We start from the raw sequence: 23,885 nt of genomic DNA on the forward strand, positions 1-23,885 counted from the left end.
CCAATCTATATATTGTATATATATATATATATATATATATATATATATATACTGTATATATATATATATATATATTTATTAATAGTGTATATATATATTCTACTTCTAGGCAAATCTGTGCATTAAAGGGAGGGATCTGTGATGTAGAATATACAGTAATTTAGACATTACTGTGTAAAAATCAAGAAAAATTTAAAGGTACAGTAAATCTCAGTTATCTAGTACAGTACAGAAGTGATATTTACATTTAAACCTTTTCTTGGTATTATGATACGGTATATTTTTAATGCTTTAATATTTGTGGTATTTGTATATTTCTGTGTTCCAAGAAAAAACTTTTTATTTTTGACAGTTTGTTTTGGGTTAGTTTGACTTATTTTACTCATTCTGATATTGTATAACATACTGTATGGGGGTAAACGTAATAGGGTCCCATGTTTTTCCTACGGGACACGCTCTGGCTTTCTCGCACATTTAAAGGTCCGAGTTTGTCCCACAACTCACAAAATGTAATAGCCAGCGAACTTGTGAGTTTGAGGCTAATACATTATGCGAGTGTGTGAGTTTTCTTTTCTATAAAAACTCAGACCTTTTAATGTGACTAGCATTACAAAGTCCAAGTTATACAAAATCCTTCACAGATCTGTGAAATCTGTGAAGGCTTCTGAGTTAAAAAAAAAATCGTAAACAGTAAAAAATACAAATGACGTAGGGTTCTCCCCTAAGGGTTGAACCAGCCCAGGCTGTGTTGAGCCTGTCCTGGTTCTTAAAATATACAGTAGGTGAAAAATTGTATAGGGTTCCCCAGTATTTTAAGAACCAGCTCCAGGCTCTGTTGAGCCGGTCCTGGTTGAGACAATACGGGGGAGAAATTACATAGGGTTCCCCCGTATTTTCATCAACCAGCACCAGACTCAGTGTGTTGGTCCTGGTTGTGAAAATATGGGTGGAGGACAAAATGAGTAGGGATCCCCTGTATTTTCCACAACCAGCACTGGACTCTTTCTAGTGGGGGTGTAATGCCACAAACAGGGTACCATTTCACTGGGTCCCCTGGGTCAAAGCATTATCACCTGACTGCTAGTCAGCCCAGGCCAGGGATCCCTGAGGAAGTGTGGAGCCCCTCATTAAAGAAGTAGCCCCTCTTCAGGGCACCCCAGGCCTGGGCTGAAAGCCAGGGGCTATACCTGGCACCCCTTAGCAGTGGGTGCCGAGTTGACTGTGTAAATGTGTGTAAACAATAAAGTACCCCCTCTCCAGGTCACCCCAGGCCTGAGCTGATAGCCTTGGGCTATGCCTAGCACCCTTTGGCAGTGGGTGCCGGGTTGACTGTGTAAATGTGTGTAAAAAAATAGAAAGAATAATACTGTCTTTTACTGGAGAACTAGAGGTCCCAGCAAGCCTCCCCCACATGCTGGTACATGGAGAACCACAAGAACCAGCATGCAGGGCATTAAGGGCTCACTGGTACCTCTACTTCATCTGCAAAAGAAACATTAAAATAAAGATGAGACTCAAACATAATTTAGCGGTAAACTTGCCAAATCCTGCCAATTCTCTAACCTCATGGAACCTATTACACAAACGTCATGTGTGCAGGTTAAAGCTGGTGCAGATTGGTGAATGGTTTTCTATGTTACTAGATGTATTTTATATTTGTTTTGGTAAAGTACAAGCAACCAATGTAGGGACTGATAGAGCAGCAACAGAAGAACATTGTGTGAGGAACATTAGCTGTGGCTACACAAGGAACTTGCAACAGCCAACACATGAGTTAATGGGTGTATGAGTTAAAGTTATTGAGGTGACAAGAAGACATCCAAGATAAAATGGCAAAAAGATAATCAGTACTGAGAGCCAACAGAGGTGGTGAATGATCTAAATCGGATAGAAGAACTTGGATGTCATCCACATAGGATGATATTTAAGTCCAAAAATAACTTAGTCATTTTGTGACCGCAGTGGTATAGACAGAGGAGAGCAGGGGGCCTAGGATTGAATATGCTGGTACTCCTACTGATAGAGGAAGGGTAGAGTAGTGGTTTAATAAGTACATTAGGATGATAACTAGGATAAAACATTGTCTCCAAGTCCTAGAAATGCAACATGTTTTGTCCTGCCAAGGTCTTCCTCAGGGTGGTGTATTCAAAATGAGAAGACCCTCTTTGGAGACCTAAAGACAGAATAACCAGTTCACTCCTTTGATACAAGGTTGACAAAATTATTTTTTGTTGACGTTTTTACTGGTATATATATATAACCATCTACATGGTCTAATACAATACATCAACAGGTTTATTCAAGTGAAGGCTAATTTGTATTTACATTGTAATGGGCCCGACCCAGGGTATGCCAGTCTCTGCCCAATGTTCTGCTCTCCCACCTCTGCAGCTCGCCCAGCCTCTCTCTACTGTCCACCTTCTCCCACCCGTCACAACTCTATCCTGACAAGCCCCTTGATGTCACCCCCCCTCCCCCCGGGACAGCCTTACAAAATCATTATATAGATATATGCTGTACGCACATATGTGCCTAATGCAATGTTGAACACAAGTTTTCATTATTTGCACATATCGGTCTGTATGCAAAGTTGAGTGTGTGACCTCCCCTATTCATGTGCTTGGTTTGCTCTTCATCATCAGCGTGGATCAGTGTAGTTTATATGATTGGCAATTGGCCCTTATTGGATACAACATTCATCCAACCTTACATGTTTCTAATTGCAAATCTCCTTCTAGTTTGGTAGTTCTATATACTGTAATTAGATGAGAAAACAGGATATTGATACATAATTAGAGCATCACTAATTAAACATTAATAGACAATAATATAACGTATCTGTGGCCTGTAGTTAATCGAACATAAAATCACATCAGGCCAGGCACTAAAACGGCTTAGGGAGGATTATTTTATTGCTGGAATCGGGTATGAGAACACATGCTAAGGAACTAATGGTTCCATCTAGTTATGATTTTATATTCCACATTTCTGCTATTGACACCATGACATAGGGGTCTATTTACTAAGCAGTATTAGGAGACAGAGTGAAAGTGATAAGGTGCCAGCCAATCAGCTCCTAACTGCCATCTCACAGGCTGTTTTTGAAAAATGACAGTTGGAAGCTGATTGGCTGGCAACTTATCATTTTTCACTCTGTCTCCAAACACTGCTTAGTAACTAGACCCCCTAATATTTGAATGTAAGTGTAGAGATGGGTTGGGCAAAAAAAGGAAGACAATAAAAAGGTTGACACTAATTTGGTAGACAACAAAAGGTCAACAATGATAAAGGTCAACATGAAAATAGTTAGACAGTAGAGAAGGTCAACAGGTTAAAAAATATTGACATGGAAATTGCGAGACATTGTGTTTTCTAAACCTAGTCTTCACCCTAACCATCCCTTTGGTGCCTAACCATAACTGACCCTCCTAGTACCTAACCCTAACCGTTGGGGTAAGTGTCTAACCTTAATTATCCATCCTATGCCCGTATTCAATTTGAGGCAAAAAGTCCGTATCCGCGATATTTTTTCGCCGATGACGTCATTTTCGCTTGTTTTGACTTTCCGCCGTATTCAATTTGGAAGACTTTTCGACTAGGCGGAAAGTCAATGCAATGTACTAGGTGAAAAAGTTTTGCCTATAAATAGCAGGCGGAAAAAAGTGCAGAATTGGGGTTTTGGGGTGCAACATTGCGGGAACCCCCGTGTAGCCTTCAGACAGTCCCCCAAAGGTAAACTGCGTCAACATTTAAAAAAAAAAGTCTTAAGGACACCCCAAAATATCACTTTGAATTTTGGAGGCAAAAAAAAAAAATGTTGTGTGACAAAAATGAAAACTAGTGAACTTGACTCTGGGGGGGTCCCCAAATATGCCCCAGGTGTGTTTTTTGGATTGCAGGTGCTTGCGGCAGGTGGATTTTTCATGATTTTTTCAACTTAACTTTAGCAACTTTTAAATATGCTGACCCCCATTTTCAAGTACCCCAAATTTGCTGGGATAAGTTATTTTCTGCAAAAAACCCTCCTGAATACTATTCTGCACCACTTATACAAAAACGCTATTTAGCAGCTACTGAGACCGTTTAAAAACATCAAATACCTTCAGCAAGCCAAATCGGGGGGTACCATAGGGAACCCCCTTGTCAGAGCATCTTTTGGGGGGTGTCAGGCTGATTTCCCCAAATCTGACAGTACTTTCCGCCTGTTCAAGTTTCGCCGGGTCCCGTTTTCGCCTACTTTCAAATTGAATATGGGGATACGCGGGCACGCGCGCGATACTTTTCCACCTACAAAACACGCGATGTAGGCGAAAAGTCTGGGAGGCAGAAAACTATCGCGGGTCCGCTCAAATTGAATACGGCTCCTAGTCGATAACCCTAAGTGCCTAACCCTGAATCTTATCCTAAAAAAAAATAAAAAAAATGTGTTGACCATTTCTGTGTCGACCATTTTCATGCACGACCTTTTGAACCTGTCGACCTTCTGTACTAATATTGATAGAAAAGGATGCAGGTAAAGTTTCTCTTGTACAGTTTAAATGTGTGTCATAATAATATGGTTACACATATAGTATATATTGCATTGGGGTGCGACACTAGAATTAATACTATTGAACCTACAAAACTACAAAAAAAGGAAATCCTTTCAATAGGGGGCACACTAGTTCTGCACAGATCCTGCCAATAAGGAAATTAATTAACTCATAAAATGTAACTTTGAATATTACTCATTACTATCCAGTTCAGCAAACTAAGACATATAGCTCAAGAAAACAAAATTTAAATCAAGGCTGCAATGTGTCTCTGTGTTCCGTTAAATATAGTTGTGTCAATGACGGTTACAGTATGTGGCTTAATAGATGCATGGAGATAGTCCATCTACAGACACACATAGCGGTAAATCTGCCTATACGGAAGCTGGCAGTGGGCACCTCAGTCCTTGCACATTTGGACGCATCGATGTACAACAGCGAGTTTTGTAGCGGCATTTGCGCAAAGTAGCAGACGTGCGACCGGCAAAATGATGCAGACATGGATGCAGCCAAGTCAACTCAAAATCAGGCACATTATCTCTACAGGGTTCTATACAAAAGGTCGACAATGATTTGGTCGACACCATGTGGTCGACATGGAAGAAGGTCGACATGACAAAAAGTCAACAGTACAGAAGGTCAAAACTACTAAAAAGTCTTCCTTTCAATAGGGGGCACACTAGTTCTGCATAGATCCTACCAATAAAGAAATAATTAACTCATAAAATGTAACTTTGAATATTACTTATTACTATTCAGTCCCTGGTTACTCAATTTAAAATCAGCAAAATAAAACATATAGATAAAAAAAAATATATATAAAATCAAGGCTGCGATGTGTCTCTGTATGTCGCACTAAATATGGTTGTGTCAATGCCACAATCCCAATGTATGTGATGAATGTGTGAACTACGGCAAAATATTCAGATAGTCTCTTGTGTGTATTATGAACACATTAATCCATGTACAAGTGAACTTTTCATTTGTTATATTTGGGATGTAATCACCCTAAATAAGTCCGTGCTTTAAGCCAAATAACTGTCGGACAGTTGCACAATAACTTTTCATACCCTCTAGTGTCACCCTGTAGCTTAGTCAGCACCTGCCGATTACCTTATTATCCTTTAGTGTCTGAGTGCAGCAAACAGATTCATACAAAGTCCCGCACTACGTTATACAATGTACAGTATCCTTCTCACTCACACGCTGCCGTATAGTGATCTGCAGTGACTGTGTCATATAGCAATTACCATAACTCAAATAGAGATCCCACTGTCATAGTGAGTATTGCTATATCAGGAGACAGATCGTATTTACACTGATAATATAAACTGTTATTAATATACACAAAAATTGTTTAATTTGCCCACATGTGACTAACTAATTATAGGATTTGTAAATCACTTCAGATAATGAGCTGCATAGGCTTTTATTCTCACAGTGTTGCTATATAATTTCACTGTTCACTCATACAGACTTAAATTTAGTGGCGTAACTATAAATTTTGCTCGCCTTTGCAAAAAAATTTTCTGACGTCCCCCCGCCCAAAAAACAAACAAACAAACCCAAAGATTACTGTACATTTTTCTGCAGGCACACCTCTTATAACACATTATGCCACACCATAATGCCTTTATAACATATTATTCCACACCGCAGTGCCCCTTACACATTATGCCACACTGTAATGTCCCTTACACATTATGCCACACTGTAATGTCCCTTACACATTATACCACACTGTGATGCCCCTATAGCACATTATGCCACACAGTATTGCCCTTTTAACAAATTATGCCACACCGTAATCCCCCATAACACATTATGCCACACCGTAATGCCCCTTACATCCCACCCTGAAAGATCTACGTCACCAAACCTCCTCTCCGCACCAGCCAGTCTGTCACCTCAGCTCATAACATTGTGCACAATTTCTATGTCCATGTAGAACCAGATTATTGGGAACATAGCTTTTAACCTGTAATCTTTGTGTATCAAGTTAGTTCTCCTTATGCTGTGCCCCCTGTAGTAGTTCCCATTATGAAGTGCTTCCTGTAGTAGTGCCCCCTATGCAATGCCCCTGTAGTAGTGCCTCTTATGCAGTTCCCACTGTAGTAGTGCCCCTTATGCAATGCCCCTTATAGTAGTGCCCCTTATGCAATGCCTCCTTTAGTAGTGCCCCTTATGCAATGCTCCCTGTAGTTGTGTCCCTTATGCAGGGCCCCCTGTATTTGTGCCCCGTACAGCGACAAGGGGGTTGTCAGGACAGCGTTGGGACAGGGGGGGAGGAGGTGGACATTAGAGAGAGGCTGGGCAAGCTACTGAGGTGGGAGAGCAGAGCATTGGGCAGAGACTGGCATGTCCTGGGTCGGGTCCTTTATTATATAAACAAAATTAGCCTTCACTTGAATAAACCTGTTGAAGTATTGTATTAGACAATATAGATGGTTATGTGCCAGTTAAAACATCAGCAAATAATAATTTTGTCAACCTTGAATCACAGGAGTGAACTGGTTATTCTGTCTTTAGGTCTCCAAAGAGGGTCTTCTCATTTTGAATACACCACCCTGAAGAAGACCTTGGCAGGACAAAACTTGTTGCATTTCTAGGACTTGGACACAATTTCCTATCCTAGTTATCATCCTAATGTACTTATTAAACCACTACTCTCCCTGCCCTATATCTCCCCACCCTCTATCAGTAGGAGTACCAGCATATTAAATCCTAGGCCCCCTGTTCTCCTCTGTCTATACTACTGCTGTCACAAAATGACTAAGGGGTCTATTTACTAAGCAGTGTTAGGGGACAGAGTGAAAAGTGATAAGGTGCCAGCCAATCAGCTCCCAACTGTCATCTCACAGGCTGTGTTTAAAAAATGACAGTTGGGAGCTGATTGGCTGGCACCTTATCACTTATCACTCTGTCCCCTAACACTGCTTAGTAACTAGACCCCTAAGTTATTTTTGGACTTAAATGTCATCCTATGTAGATGACATCCAAGGTCAGCTACAGTGGCTTAGCAATGGCCCCTGGCGCCCCCAAGTTACCTCAGGGTCTGCGGGGGCCATTGTTACGCCACTGCTTAAATTACAGTAGAAGCCGTTGTTAATTATTGCACAGTGTAACACCTCTTGTCTGTATAAATGTGGACCCGCAGTCACGATCAGCTGTGTTAACGATAGTGTGTCATATGTAAATACCGTATAATCTCATTAAGTTAATTTACCCTCTAATAGTGCTTCACAGTCAATATCCCTGGTTAAATATTAAAGGCATAGACACTGGTGTGAATTTATTTAACGTCACTGGCTAGCCCTGCCTCCCTCCTTTGTGGGAGACAGGGCTAGCCAGAGACACGGTGTTACACGGTGCAATAATTAATAACTTTTTTTGCAGGAGGGAGCAAAATTTATAGTTACGGCACTGAGTTTAAGTCCGTTTGAGTGAACAGTGAAATTATATAGCAACACTGTGAGAATTAAAGCCTAGTGAACGTATGGTTTTTGGAGCTCGCACAGGATAAATAGAAAATGTACCATCTCAGAATTGTCAACAGAGACTAAAGAATGGAGATGGTTGAAAAAATGCTCAAGGACCAACTTCGAGCCGTATTCAATTTGAGCGGACCCGCAATACTTTTCTGCCTCCTGGACTTTTCAGCTACATCGCGTGTTTTGTAGGCGGAAAAGTATTGCGCATGTGCCCGCATATTCAATTTGAAAGTACGCAAAAACGGGACCCGGCGAAATTTGAACAGGCGGAAAGTACTGTCAGATTTGGGGAAATCAGCCTGACACCCCCCAAAAGATATATCTCAACAAAAAGGGAAAGGGAAGAGAAAAAGGGAAAAGCAACTTTTTCTAGTCTGGTGCACTGATAGGCTTAAGTATAAATAAATCTCGTCTCCTCAGGAAAAGTGGTTAAAATATAGCTTTTATTAGGTATTTATAAAAATATAATATATTTAGTGTGATCAGATAAAAGGCGAAATATAAAATGAATAAAGTAAAGTAAAGAAAAGTAGGATATATTGAAAATAAGTGGATAAAACACCTCCTGCATCTGCCGGATATAAACGTATTCTATTGTAATGAATTACTATAGTAATTTTTATCATACACTACATATGAATGGTATAATAGTGAAGGAATGCATAGATCTACGATATATAAGATATCTATATAGGTGTATGTGCATAATCCCCACCAAATATCCTAAATAGTACTGCCCATATATACTATATGGATTGTTGTGTCAATTCAACCAAGGTGTCTAAATACTGTTGTTTAAATAACAAAAAATGTTAATATTTTCAAAAGGTACTCAGTGTCCTGTTTGTATTTAAATTGATACAATGTTTTTATATGAAGAGATACCAAGTATCCAGTTTGTCGTATGAGGATTCACTGATACTTTTTGTGTATATAATTATTATTGCTCTCATATATCATGACACTATCAGGGCCAGATATGGTAATAAGGAGTTGATATTTGTGAGGGTGACCGCACAGAAATCCCCCACACTTATGCACACCTTAATATGCTGGATATATATACACTGAGGAATGATATTAGGCAGAGAGTCACAGTCGCTCTTAATATCTGCTCTATAAATTCCACTAATTTTTAGGTATGCCCAGGGGGGAGATAGTATACATATGAGTGTGCATCTTTAGATCGTATAGATATACCACATCATCACCGGTAATAGTATAACAGTGTTTTATAAGTTAATACAGTATTATTAGTGCTCTGATCACTGTCCCAGAGGTGGGCGTTCCCTGCACGCTGCCGGACACCGCACTATCAAATGCGGGATTACATATCACTGTCCCACCTCTGGGACAGTGATCAGAGCACTAATAATACTGTATTAACTTATACACAAAAAGTATCAGTGAATCCTCATACGACAAACTGGATACTTGGTATCTATTCATATAAAAACATTGTATCAATTTAAATACAAACAGGACACTGAGTACCTTTTGAAAATATTAACATTTTTTGTTATTTAAGCTGTCCATTAATTTATTGCAATTAACACTTGTAAATATAACCCATTAAGCTAGCTTACAACTAATCAAAAAACGACAAGACACCACTGCAATTGGTTTAAAATTAAACTGTATTTATTTATTTAATTAATTTTAATTTAAATAATAAGGGTGGCAAAGAAGGACGCTACCACACACCAGCTCTAGCCATATTGACCTTAAAAAATTGGGGGATGACTAAACGCCCCCCCTCTATAACGGCATAACCTGCGCTGTGCAGGACTCACCACCCCTTACTCTGGCACAGTGTGGACGCTCCGTAAGGAAACGCCCACTGTCCTCCCGCAGGGGTAGGACATACCCGCCGTCTTTCAAAAGGGTAAGTGCCCCACAACGACCACTTATGCCACTTGTGGCCGCTGGCTAGTAGCGCCTTCCCGCCTTGCGATACCTCTAACTCTTATTTTACAGGTTAGTAAGACAAACAAACATGTAACTTATTGCATTTGGGTGGGTGGGTGGGACTTCCAAACTGCAAAGAGGCTGGACCTTATTCAAAACCTTCCTTAAATAGATAATTGAAAGGTATACGCCCTAAAACCCATCCATAGGCTAAAGTCCAATGTCCGTCACGACCAAACACAAACAACTAATCTACCTAGCAACAGGTTCCCAATCTTTATATCCCATTACAAAAAATTAGGACACTTATATGCTTCGTGCCTATACAGCCCTCAGCTAATTTAAGCTGTCCATTAATTTATTGCAATTAACACTTGTAAATATAACCCATTAAGCTAGCTTACAACTAATCAAAAAACGACAAGACACCACTGCAATTGGTTTAAAATTAAACTGTATTTATTTATTTAATTAATTTTAATTTAAATAATAAGGGTGGCAAAGAAGGACGCTACCACACACCAGCTCTAGCCATATTGACCTTAAAAAATTGGGGGACGACTAAACGCCCCCCCTCTATAACGGCATAACCTGCGCTGTGCAGGACTTACTCTGGCACAGTGTGTACCCCTTACTCTGGCACAGTGTGGACGCTCCGTAAGGAAACGCCCGCTGTCCTCCCGCAGGGGTAGGACATACCCGCCGTCTTTCAAAAGGGTAAGTGCCCCACAACGACCACTTATGCCACTTGTGGCCGCTGGCTAGTAGCGCCTTCCCGCCACGGCTAGGTTATGAAAGAACCGCAGCCCCGTCACCCTCAATTAACTTTCAACTACAAAAATCCCCTATTCCTTATCTACGAAGAAATGAAAAAATATCCTTGAGGAAAACTTCTAGACCGATGTCAGAAAGATGCACCCCGTCCGACCTGAAATATTCCGGACTCTGTAATGTCAACAACTGATGCCTAACAATTACGCCACCCGAAGCAGACACATGCTTAAAGATAGCTGCATTAACCTTTTTCCTACATTTGTCTATGGCCACCAGATCCCTGGAACCTCTCCAAACAAATCTAGGTATCATTTCTGACCATACCACGTGAGCATCCGGCCAGCGTGCAGCCACCTCTACCAAATCAGCTTTAACTTTCAAGATCAACTCAATACCTTACACCTGCCCAACATCATTGCCTCCAAGGTGCACTACTAACCATCGAGGTCTCCCCCAAAAACGTTCTTTCTTGAAGATTAAATCCAAAAACGCTGCCCACCTTAAACCGCGTACCCCTAACCATCTAACCCTACGCCCCTCCAACATCAATGAAGCCTTCTTAGCAAAAGGATGCCTTTCGGCCCAAAATATGTAGGGGTGACCTACAATCCACACTTGCTCTGTTGATGTATAGGACGCTGTAAAAAGAAAAATACCTAAACGTCAGTATCCATGCCCAGCAAACCAAGTAACTGAAACGATTAACGAAAAAGGAGTTAGTACAAAACGATAAAAACCCAAGTGAAGGAGAAAAATAAAAACCTCCCGTGGACCTTGAAGTTCAGCCAATTGTAATTAGGCCCCCTCGGAGGAAAATAAAAATCCCTTCACACCCCCACTTTTTGAATGCTAGCCATTCAAAAACTGACGGGTAAGCAACGCTTTTGGGTTAGCGCAAACGGCGCAACTTCAAACCTTATCAAAACGAACATATGACTTAAAAGCTGAAGACTTCCATCGTCCCATCTCCTGGATGGCCGATGCTGGCAAACCGCTGGCCGCTGCGCAAGTGGCCGCCCCAATGCGAAACGAGTGGGTGCCGTAGTCCTCACTTTTCAACCCCAATCTAACCAAGCAACGCTTAAAAACTGATGCAAATTGAAATTTATTAAGGGGCAAAGAGTCCGCATGTAACAAAAACTGTCCCTTTACTGCTGGCCGCTGTTGCAAGTAATTCTTAGCTAGTCTCAATGGGCAAATATCAGCTACAACATTACCTTTAATAGACAACCAACGGCCCTTTCCCATTTGATCCGTCTTGGACCGAGAGATCTTACATAGAACCGCCTCATCCTTCACTACAACGTTTTTAAACAATAAACCAGTATCGCTGGAATGCTTACTTGATGCCACTAGCTCACTAATTCGAAAGGCCCCAAAGAAAGCAAAAGAAAAAGCCACTTGAAACAGAGCCGTCTCAAAACTTGAGTCCGTTACTGATCCCAGTATTTCTAACAAATCCGTTAACAAAACCAAATCAATTGGTCTGCGCGAGTCTGCTGGCGATGGCCTCTCTTTAGCCCATCCCTTAAGAGCCCTAGACAAAACAAATGATTTAGTGGGATCTGCAACCTGGTTAAGTTTAGCAAAAAAGGAAATTCCCGCCAAAGCTGAAGCCATGGAAGATTTTGACCTCCCTTGACTATAATGTCCCCAAACAAACTCCATTAAACGATCATCCACCGACTTACCCTCCCGCTGGCGACTACCGCAAAAAGCCTCCCATTCGTGCCAAGCAGACGAATAAGTTCTCAGTGTAGATGGCGCCAAGGATTTCTGTGCCAATTCCGCTATGCCTGATCGATAATCTGCCAGACATAAGGAGGACACGTTAATCCGCGGGGTTCAGCTCTTGGCACCAGGTTTCTAAACTTAACGAAATTGAAACGGGATAAAGCATCCGCTATCCCATTGTCAACCCCGGGGACAAGCTTAGCCGTAAAATTAATATTAAACTGTAGACACTTCAAAACCAGGTGGCGTAAAAGCCGCAGTGCCTGTGGTGACGAAGAACGCTGGTTATTAACTGCATGAACCACTCCCAAATTGTCGCACCGAAAGACAATGCTCTGATTCGACAATCTTTCCGCCCACATTTCCACAGCCACAATTATCGGGAACAATTCCAACAAAAGCAAGTTGGCCGTGAAACCGCGTGCAAACCAGGATGGGGGCCAAGGGGCAGCACACCATTCCCCTTGGAAAAAGGCTCCGAAACCTGAAGAACCCGCCGCATCAGTGAACAACTGAATGACTGAATTTGATACCGGCCCGGAAAGTCCAGATCAGTTCCAAATTGAAGTCATTCAAAAACAATGACCATACCCGCAAGTCGTCCTTCATCTCTTTAGACAATCTTATGGTATGATGCGGCTTGACAACTCCCGCAGTTGCCCTCTCCAACTTCCTACAAAAAACTTTTCCCATCGGAATGACTCTGCAGGCAAAATTGAAAGAACCCAGGAGGGACTGAACCTGACGCAGTCCCACCCTGTCCTTGCTCAAACATTCTTCTATCTGGGCCAACAGCTTCCGGACCTTGTCTGCCGGAATGCGACAAAAACCTGCTTCTGTGTCTACTTCTATACCCAGATACGAAAGTCAAAAAGTAGGTCCCTCCGTCTTTTCATGCGCAATTGGAACCCCCATGACCTTGAACAATGCACAAGCCGAAAACAAAAGATCCTGACAAACGTCACTGTCTCTTGGGCCTACAAAAAGAAAATCGTCCAAGTAGTGCGCTATGCCGGTATGACCGGTGCCCGTCTGTATGCACCAATGCAAAAACGTGCTGAATTTCTCAAAATATGCACAAGAGACAGAACAACCCATGGGTAAACACTTATCTAAGTAATAAAGGCCGTCCAATTTAAACCCCATAAACCGCAAGGAATTGGGGTGAAGCGGAAGAAGGCGAAAAGCGGACTCAATGTCCAATTTCGCCATCAATGCCCCGGGGCCAAAAAACCTAATCAAATCAAGCGCCTCTTCAAATAACTGGTAGCGAACCCTACAATACTCCTCTGGAATTGCATCATTAATAGAGGGTGAGACAAATGCTGAATCAAGCGGAACCTTCCCGGAACTTTCTTGGGCACCACCCCTAAAGGGGAAATGCACAAACCGGGTAACGGTTCAGCTAAGAAAGGGCCGCACATCCGGCCCAACTTCATTTCCGCTTCCACCTTCTGCCTCACCACACGAGGTAACTCTCTTGCTGACCTTAAATTCCTATGTGCTACCACGTGTACCGAGTCAACAATGGGCAAACTAAAACCTAAACTAAAACCTGCCTGCAAAAATTTAGCATCTTCGTACTTGGGGTATTTTGCCAACCATTTATTGAGTTCCGAAAGAACCACTGGAGACGGTGCCTTACTTACTACCTCCACTGCCTGCAACGCGCTCGAATTGACCGTCCCTTGCTGAGGACTTACATTCTCTTGCTGGGTGACCTGCTCCGCAAATCCTACATGAGTGTCGAAAACAACAACTTGCACCTCTGTGACATTTAGAGTCATTGAATGCAAAACATTTCCCCTTACCTACGTACCCAGGCCCTGCTTTAGTCGCATGTGTGTGTTTTTTATCTTGGCCCTCATACGTATTTTTGCTTTGCTGTGTGACTTCCAACCACACCTCTACGTCTTTAAATCCTAAAGGCATGGTTGGGTTTCCATCCTGTTTTTTACGAAATTTTTCGTCGTACTCCCTCCAAACATACCCCCTAGACTTTATGAACATTTCGTGGACCAAAAATAGATACTTCAAAATGTTGGGATGCTCGTTGGGCCTTGTTTCAAGATAAGATACGGAAAAAACTAAAAAACCCCTTAACCAGTGATGAAAACTCCGAAAAGCGTTTTCACCTATGCCTCCAGCTTTCTTAGCCTTTTCAAAATCCCTCTTCATCTCGTCCGTAAGCGTAAATACGTCTACATACTTCCCCTTTTTAATCTTCTCCTTCATTCTCTTTCGTAAACCCCTAGTTACAGCTGTATTTGCGAAATGCACCATCTCTGAAAAATTCACGGGCTCAGAAGAAGGTACCGCTGCCGCCTTATCTTTCTGTTTTGCCGCTTTTTTAGCTAAGCGATGCGCAATTAACTTTGCTAACTTCCGCAGGCGCTTAGGCGAACCGGAGGATTCGCTACTGGTTGAAGATGCAGATGAAGAACTAACAGAGGACATGTGAGAAAACGCATGCTCACCAGATCCACATGGTCCAGGAATCTCCACCGCGTCCGCGTTGGCTGCTGTAACCGAACTGGATGACTCCCCGGTTAAGACCCTTTGTTCGCTTGTTGCTTGTCTCTTCCTCCGTACCACTTCTACTGTTGCTACCTCCGTACCTGAATTGATAGCCACCTCAGAAACCGAAACAGTGTTTGTTAAAGTATCTGAAATTACCAATTCCGCCGCAGGAGTGGGGGGAAGGGGAGGGGGTTCTGTGTCCGCAGAGACTGGGGGTAAAATGGGCGCACTGCTGGTAGAGGTAGCATGATGTGAGGGGGGGCACGTACGGGTGAAAGGGTAGCAACAGGTGTGCTATTAGACGGTGTGTAACCAGAAAACCACTGACCCGGTGGCACGTGGCCTGCTTGCCAGGGGTACGTGAAATGGCCTGGGGGTTGTTGTATGGATGAGAAAGCTTGCTGCCAATATGGTGTTTGTCCAAACATCGCTGCCTGCGGAGGATTTACTTGTAATGGGGCAGAAACTGGTATGAAATTGGGGTTGTGCATAAAATTCAGCTGGGAGCCTGATGACCAAGTGGACTGCACCGCAGCAGGGGAGGATACTACTGCAGGCAGGTATGAGGTGACTTGCGGGGAGGTTAACAAGTGAAAATATTGCTGCCTTGGAACGTATGCTGGACAAACCTGGAAACCAGGAAAACCTGCAGGGAATGTGCTAGCGGCCATGGACCTATGCGTCCCTAACGCTAACGGCTGAGCTTGCAAATTAACTGCCGCAAGTGAGCTATGTGAGCTAACTACCTGCATAAAACCTGTTTGGCCAGTAGCTGGCGCTGCTGCACCATCTAAAATGGAGCCTGCAGCTTGAGACCCAAGGCTCATTCCTAAAATGGTGGCCGCTGCATTAACCCCTGCAGCACTAGCACCAGGGGTTGCCATATAAGCCATACTGTGGGGGGTTAATGCGACCTCCGCACGGAGGCCTGCAGACTCTAAAGTAGCTAACCCCCTGGGGATGTATAATGACGCGGCCGGGGATGGCCAGTCCCCGGCGCTCGCGTCTGCAAGCACTACCTGCCCCGCACTAATTACACTTGATGCGGGGAGGTCAGGCAGAGGCTGCTGCGCGGAGGAAAGAGCCGGCGCGGGATGGGAAGCCGCGCGCTGCAAGGGGGCACTGCTGTTTGGTTCCCCGGAGCCGAGGGAACTTTCCCCCGCACTGGGGGGGCGGGAAGCGGAGGACGCTGGCGAGCTGGCCGCGTCATCGCGGAATTGGGATGACGCCGCCGGCTGTAAGCACCCGCTCACACTGGGTGGGTGGGCCGCGTCCGCAAGGCGCTGTGGTGGGGGAGCAGACCTCTTTGGGCGGGGCATGCTGGCTGTGAGCAGGAAGGGCCAACAATAAGGAAAGCTTATCCTCGGGGGGGGGTGGAGGACGACCCTGAGCAGCGCAAATGGCGGGGAAAAAACCAGGGGGGGAGAGGGGGGTGTCGCTGGGCAGGTCAAGCAGCTGGGAAAAAACGAGAGGGGTGTACAATAACAATCGATAAGCTAAAAATAACAAGAAATCAAAAATACTGTTAAAAATTTATAAACGAAAAATAAAAAATTTGTGAAAAGGGGTATGAAAGGGGGGGAGGAAAGATTGATATTAAACAATGAAAGAAATGAAAGATGATTAGGGATAGAGAGAGTGGGGATTTTATGAAGTAAAGCCGGATATTAAAAAAGACAAGACAGATTATTCAATACAGAAGAAAAATTCCTGAGGTAACATATATCTGACACATATGGTACTCAGCCTGACTTCCAAACTGCAAAGAGGCTGGACCTTATTCAAATCCTTCCTTAAATAGATAATTGAAAGGTATACGCCCTAAAACCCATCCATAGGCTAAAGTCCAATGTCCGTCACGACCAAACACAAACAACTAATCTACCTAGCAACAGGTTCCCAATCTTTATATCCCATTACAAAAAATTAGGACACCTATATGCTTCGTGCCTATACAGCCCTCAGCTAATTTAAACAACAGTATTTAGACACCTTGGTTGAATTGACACAACAATCCATATAGTATATATGGGCAGTACTATTTAGGATATTTGGTGGGGATTGTGCACATACACCTATATAGATATCTTATATATCGTAGATCTATGCATTCCTTCACTATTATACCATTCATATGTAGTGTATGATAAAAATTACTATAGTAATTTGTTACAATAGAATACGTTTATATCCGGCAGATGCAGGAGGTGTTTTAACCACTTATTTTCAATATATCCTACTTTTCTTTACTTTACTTTATTCATTTTATATTTCGCCTTTTATCTGATCACACTAAATATATTATATTTTTATAAATACCTAATAAAAGCTATATTTTAACCACTTTTCCTGAGGAGACGAGATTTATTTATACTTAAGCCTATCAGTGCACCAGACTAGAAAAAGTTGCTTTTTCCCTTTTTCTCTTCCCTTTCGCTTTTTGTTGAGATATATATATTATTCAAACAACTAAGTCTGGGGGCAACTCCGGAAACTAGAAATACTTTCCAACTATTGGAGTTATATAGGCTCAAAAGCAATATTATAAACATATTAAAAGTATTCACTACCTCAGATTTAAGATTACTATCACACAATCAGTGCGGGACCACTTTTGATGCAAAAAATCCCCCAAAAGATGCTCTGACATGGGGGTTCCCTATGGTACCCCCCGATTTGGCTTGCTGAAGGTATTTGGTGTTTTTAAACGGGCTCAATAGCTGCTAAATAGCGTTTTTCTATACGTGGTGCAGAATAGTATTCAGGAGTATTTTTTGCAGAAAATAACTTATCCCAGCAAATTTGGGGTACTTGAAAATCGGGGCCAGCATATTTTAAAGTTGCTAAAGTTAAATTGAAAAAATCATGAAAAATCCACCTGCCGCAAGCCCCTGCAATGAAAAAAAAACACATGGGGCATATTTGGGCCGCCCCCCCAGAGTCAAGTTTGCTGGTTTTTATCTTTGTCCCCCAATATTTTTTTTTTCACCCCCAAATTCAAAGTGATTTTTTGGAGTGTTCTTCAGTGGTTTTTTTTGACACAGTTTACCTTTGGGGGACTGTCTGAAGGCTGCACGGGGGTTCCCGCAACGTTCCAGGGGCAAACGCAGGATTTTTATGGGGGGGTTTCTATATATAACATTTATATATATATATATATATGTGTGTACACACATACATTCATACATACACACGCATATAGATATACACACATATATACATCTACATACACACACATACACACACATATATACATATGTCACACATACGTTATACACGTCACATATACAGTACATTACAAAAAACTTACCTTGTAGCAGATCTGATAGGGACAGGATCTAGCAGGCTGGCAGTGGCCTTAATCAGATATTGACGCAGGGTATCACATACATTTGGATATGTTAGTGGTGCTCCCCAGAGTAAGAAAAAGGTACAACATTGGTGAAGAAAAACAAGACTCTTTGCTGGGGGCACTCTTATCACCAATGTAGAATAAAAGCCTATGCAGCTCAATATTTGAAGTGATTTACAAATCCTATCATTAGTTAGTCACATGTGGGCAAATTAAACAGTTTATGTGTATATTAATAACAGTTTATATTATCAGTGTAAATACGATCTGTCTCCTGATATAGCAATACTCACTATGACAGTGGGATCTCTATTTGAGTTATGGTAATTGCTATATGACACAGTCACTGCAGATCACTATACGGCAGCGTGTGAGTGAGAAGGATACTGTACATTGTATAACGTAGTGCGGGACTTTGTATGAATCTGTTTGCTGCACTCAGACACTAAAGGATAATAAGGTAATCGGCAGGTGCTGACTAAGCTACAGGGTGACACTAGAGGGTATGAAAAGTTATTGTGCAACTGTCCGACAGTTATTTGACTTAAAGCACGGACTTATTTAGGGTGATTACATCCCAAATATAACAAATGAAAAGTTCACTTGTACATGGATTAATGTGTTCATAATACACACAAGAGACTATCTGAATATTTTGCCGTAGTTCACACATTCATCACATACATTGGGATTGTGGCATTGACACAATCATATTTAGTGCGACACACAGAGACACATCGCAGCCTTGATTTTATATATATTTTTTTTCTTGATCTATGGGCCTGATTCAGACCCGCTCGCGAGCGCTATGCACTCGCAAGCGGGTCGATGGTGGCCCAGTGCACATGCGCACGACGGAGCCGGCTCCGTCGTGCTTGCATGCGCAAGACCCGGATAGCGACGGGCAATCCGTCGCTCCGGGTCTCGTACCAAAGGGGGCGTGCTGTCGATGTTGAGTGACAGCACGCCCCCTTTGGAGGGCGGGCCGGGGGGGTGGCTGCCAAGATGGAGGCGTTCCCATGGTTCCCAAGTGATGCCAGTGGGAGTGCTTTTGGCTCTGTTAGAGCTGAAAGCACTCTGGGGCTTGCGGCAACGAGACTCTACCACAAGGGTCTCATCGCAAGCCCGATGGTCACGATGGTCTTTACCATCGCGACCATCTTCCTGGCCGCTCGCTATAGCTGTGGGTGGTCACCCACAGCTATGCGAGCGGCCAGGAGGCCGCTCTGAAAAACAAGAAGGACGGCCCTGGTTCAGAGCGAGCGCTCTGTCAGAGCGTCCGGCTCTGAATCAGGGCCTGTATGTTTTATTTTGCTGATTTTAATTTGAGTAACCAGGAACTGGATAGTACTAAGTAATATTCAAAGTTACATTTTATGAGTTAATTAATTTCCTTATTGGTAGGATCTATGCAGAACTAGTGTGCCCCCTATTGAAAGGATTATTTTTTTGTAGTTTTGACCTTCTGTACTGTTGACTTCTTGTCATGTCGACCTTCAAACGGCTCGTCCTGTCACTCATTCTAGTGTCTATGTACAGGGTGCGAGCGCTTCGTGATCGCATGGACTGGTTTGCGAACGCACATTGCGTTTTATACACATGTGCAGATTGCAAACATCGGCAGGCTATGTGCGAACGCAACCTAGCAAACAGGTCTGAGTCAGGCCCATAATGCAATGTACCGTCCTCTCCTGAAGCCGGCAGCAGGATACACAGTACAGTGGCAAATGTACAAAGGCACCAATTTGGCACTCCACAGCTGATGTGGGACATACTGTAAATCACTGGTGGATACTTGAATTGGCTCCATAGTATTGATTAGCATATATATGTACAGTATGTATATATAATATATATATATATATATATATATATATATATATATATATAGTAATCCAGTCGACACTCTCAATAATAGACAGCAGGCTCCGGTGCTATAGTTAAAAAATCAATAGCCATACAAAAATAACAGCACATGGAGACTTGAAGTAAATTAATAAAGATGTATTGAGCTACGTTTCAGGGTGCAACCCCCTTTGTCAAGCCCGCACCAAACAATCAAAGGTCTTTGATTGTTTGGTGCTGGCTTGACAAAGGGGGTTGCACCCCGAAACATAGCTCAATACATCTTTATTAATTTACTTCAAGTCTCCGTGTGTTGTTCTTTTTGTGTGGCTACATATATATATATTAGGAACCGGCACATCCAATGATAAATGCAAAAAGACTTTATAGTTAAAGTAGCATCATATTATAGCGGCACCATAATGCAGTGCACATGAGCGATGTGTGCACTATACTACAGTGGAGAGGCATAACAAGTGGAGTGAATACTTAGCAAATGCCAGGGTAGTCATGTGAATAATCCTCTCCATGCACACATGTAGCCTAAGGCATTATGCATTATGTTGCTGCTATAATATGATGCTGCTTTTGCTATAAAAGTTTTTTTGCATTTATCGTTGGATGTGCCGGTTTCTCATGGTGGAGACTGTATGAGCACCACTGCCTGTTTTGTTACTGTAATACCCCGCTATGCGAGGTATTATGTCTGACACTGTACAGCGAGCTACAGCGCATGTGGGTGCCATTACACAGGCAGAGCACAAGTTCCAGGAGCCTCTACAGCTGCTGAAGAAGTCAGGAGCAGGTCACATGGGCAGCGTCCGGTGGTCAGACATGGGGCAGTTGGTCAGGGCAGAGCTATGCTGTGAGGAGGCGTTTTCCTGGTGAGGCACCTGAAGTGGAGGATCTGTGGTCATTGAAATGTTACAATGTGTTGATGTAAAATGTTGCAGATTGGAACAGACATGTTGCTCTGATTGTTGTATAACATGTATGGAACTGTGTTACTGTGTATAATTTACTAGTGTTTTACCCTTGCATAAGTGGTTCCTGGTTCTCAAAGAGTTCCCGTTTAACAAAGAGAACATGATTTTATTTATCGTGTCACTTTACTGTGGTGGGATCGGGGACCCCTGCCTCTCTGCTGCGACGTGGAAAAAGGAGAAGAAAGACGTAAACGGTGAGAAATGCCCCAGAAGGGTTTTATACTACTCTACATAGTAATTCAGTTATATTGTAGCAGACCTGGACATTATGGGGGGTATTAATTTAGGCTGCGAAAAGTCGAAATCGGCGACATCATTTTCGCATGTTTCAGTTATCCCCGTATTAAATTTCAAAGACTTTTCGAACCCACGGGGAAAAGTTTTCACCATGTTTTACATGGCGAAAAAAAGTGCACAATTGGGGTTTAAGGGTGCAGTCTTAAAAAAAATAGCCTGCACCCCTGGGAATGTCATTTAAAAATAAACTGTGTCAAAAAAAGTTAAAAAAAAAATAGGGACACCCCAAAAAAATTAATCAAAAATTTGGGGTGAAAAAAAGTGGACACAGTGTTTAAAAATTGGGAAATAGGTCCAGGGGTATTTTGCAAGTATGCAGCAGGTGTTTTCTAGAATAGATTATTAGCGGCAGGTGCATTTTTGCATAATTTAAAAAAAATTACTTTAGGGACTTAAAAATATGCTAGTACCCATTTTCATGTACCCCAAATTTAATGGGACCACAAAAAAAAGCAAAAAATAATAACCTAAGTGCTCTTCTGCATCACTTCTTCAATGTCGGGAAAAAACACCTGTCGCAGCTATTTAAAAACCTGACTTTCTTTTGCAGGCAAAAACAGGGGTACCCATAGTGATCCCCCATGTCTGGACATCTTTAGGGGGTCCTACAATTAGTTCCCGAAAATTCCCATTTTTTTCGTAGCTCCCAATTTGCCAGGTCCCGTTTTCGCTGATTTTAAATTGAACACGGGGATTAAGCGGGCGCGCCCGATACATTATCCCAGGAAAAGGGCCGATGTGGAGCGAAAAGTCCAGCGTGGACTTTTCGCTCCCATATTGAATACGGTTCAATGTGTGATGGGTGTAACAGGCAAGTGATTTGCATACAGCTAATAATATTTCAATATTTACAACTGTGCCTCACACACCACATAATGACATAATGCAACTAATTATCCTTCCAGTTATTTATTAATTTTCTACTCTCTTTGCTATTGTCACAGTTATCTACGGTCAAATACAGCATATGACCGTGTTTCTGTGTACATATCAGTGCTTTATACCCAAGTAAACTCACTGGGCTACAAAGGTAATTAAATCCAATTCACAATGTGTCAGGGTTTACTGTAATGCTGTGTACACACTGGCAGATATATTGGCCAATCGATTGATCGGACAATGTATCTGGTGCCCGTCGGCCAGTGTGTACCAGCGATATGTTTGTGAACGACGTTGTTCACAGACATATCCCGTTGGCTCTGCTGCACCGTCGATGCCCAATATAGCTGCAGATATATTGGGGCATCGTGCTGTGTGTACAGGTGGTCAGCCCACCGCCCATACACTTGCAGCAACTGCCATGGGGAGGGGGGCATGACATGCCCCCGGCCAGCGGGACCTGCCCCCTCCAACACACACAACACAGATGATGGTTGGTCACTGTGTATGAACAACCATCATCTGCAGATATATCTGTATAGTGTGTACCCAGCATAAGACTCTGGGGAGGCCTTAGAGAGAGATAACATGGATAACATGTACAAAGCAGCCAATCAGCTTAGAAGCTGATTGGTTGAGAAATGCATGTCTTTTGCAACTAAGGAACATTTAGGGGCATATTCAGTTGGGTGTGTGAATAGCAAAAATCCTGCACCTGCGAAGTTTTTCCTGCAGCTGCGGGATATTTGCTATTCACTTAGGTGAGTGTTTTTTTTTCACGCACCTCCAGATCTTTTATTTTGGGAAAACTCACTGGGACTTGCTCTGGGACCCCGGCAGCACCCCCCCCTGAGGACTAATTAGGCAATTGGAAGTTTCCAATTTGCTTAATTAGTCCTTAATTACTTACCTTCTGCAGTGCTGTCTTCTGCATCCAGCTTCGGAAGCCGGGTCCTCTGCTGCAGGATGAGTATGCCAGTGTGTGTGTTTGTTAGTGATTGTAAGTGTGTGTTGTGTGTATGAGTGTTGTGTGTATGTGGCCCCCGGTGTGTGTGGCCCCCCAGTGTCTGTGTGCCCCCCCCCTGGAGTGGGCGCTGGGACAACAACATCTAAATCATAGAGGGATCTGACAGGAACCCTCTGTCACCATTGTACTGAGCGCCTTGCGGCTGTACGCCTGTGTGAACTCAGATGATGTACAGTATGTGCAGTTGGCCAGATCGGGTATCACTGCTACAGTGTTAGGGATCGTGGGAAGACTCCAAAAGCAATGCTGACTTACTGCAGCAGTTATGTATCCACCACCACAACTCGTGTCCCCAGGACGATGATTAGGCTGCTATCTGTGCTACTACAGAATAAATAATGACTAATTTAATGCATCTATATTTGGGTCATATTTTTATTATGTCGTATTGTTATAGCTTGTTATTTGGTGATCTGAGGGTCTGGCTTGAATCTCACAGCCAGCGTCTGCCATTAAGAAGTTTATCTGATTGCCCAGCTGGGCAGAGATGTGTGAAGTCCTACAAGCAATGATGCTGATGATGATTTTATAGGTGGAACC

At 42.8% G+C, this 23,885-nt stretch overlaps 1 protein-coding gene across 1 annotated transcript; it reads right to left on the reverse strand.

Moving 5' to 3' along the window:
- Positions 1-14,080: 14,080 nt before the first annotated feature.
- Positions 14,081-15,852, reverse strand: LOC148509072 (uncharacterized). Its single transcript, XM_088443615.1, has 2 exons — positions 15,706-15,852; positions 14,081-15,073 (listed from the first exon to the last, which is right to left on the reverse strand). Exons 1-2 carry the CDS (start codon positions 15,850-15,852, stop codon positions 14,081-14,083), a joined length of 1,140 nt encoding a protein of 379 aa, XP_088299741.1.
- Positions 15,853-23,885: the final 8,033 nt, after the last annotated feature.

Source organism: Taudactylus pleione, unplaced genomic scaffold, assembly GCF_031769625.1.
Source record: "Taudactylus pleione unplaced genomic scaffold, aTauple2 ptg000332l, whole genome shotgun sequence".
Taxonomy (NCBI): domain Eukaryota; kingdom Metazoa; phylum Chordata; class Amphibia; order Anura; family Myobatrachidae; genus Taudactylus; species Taudactylus pleione.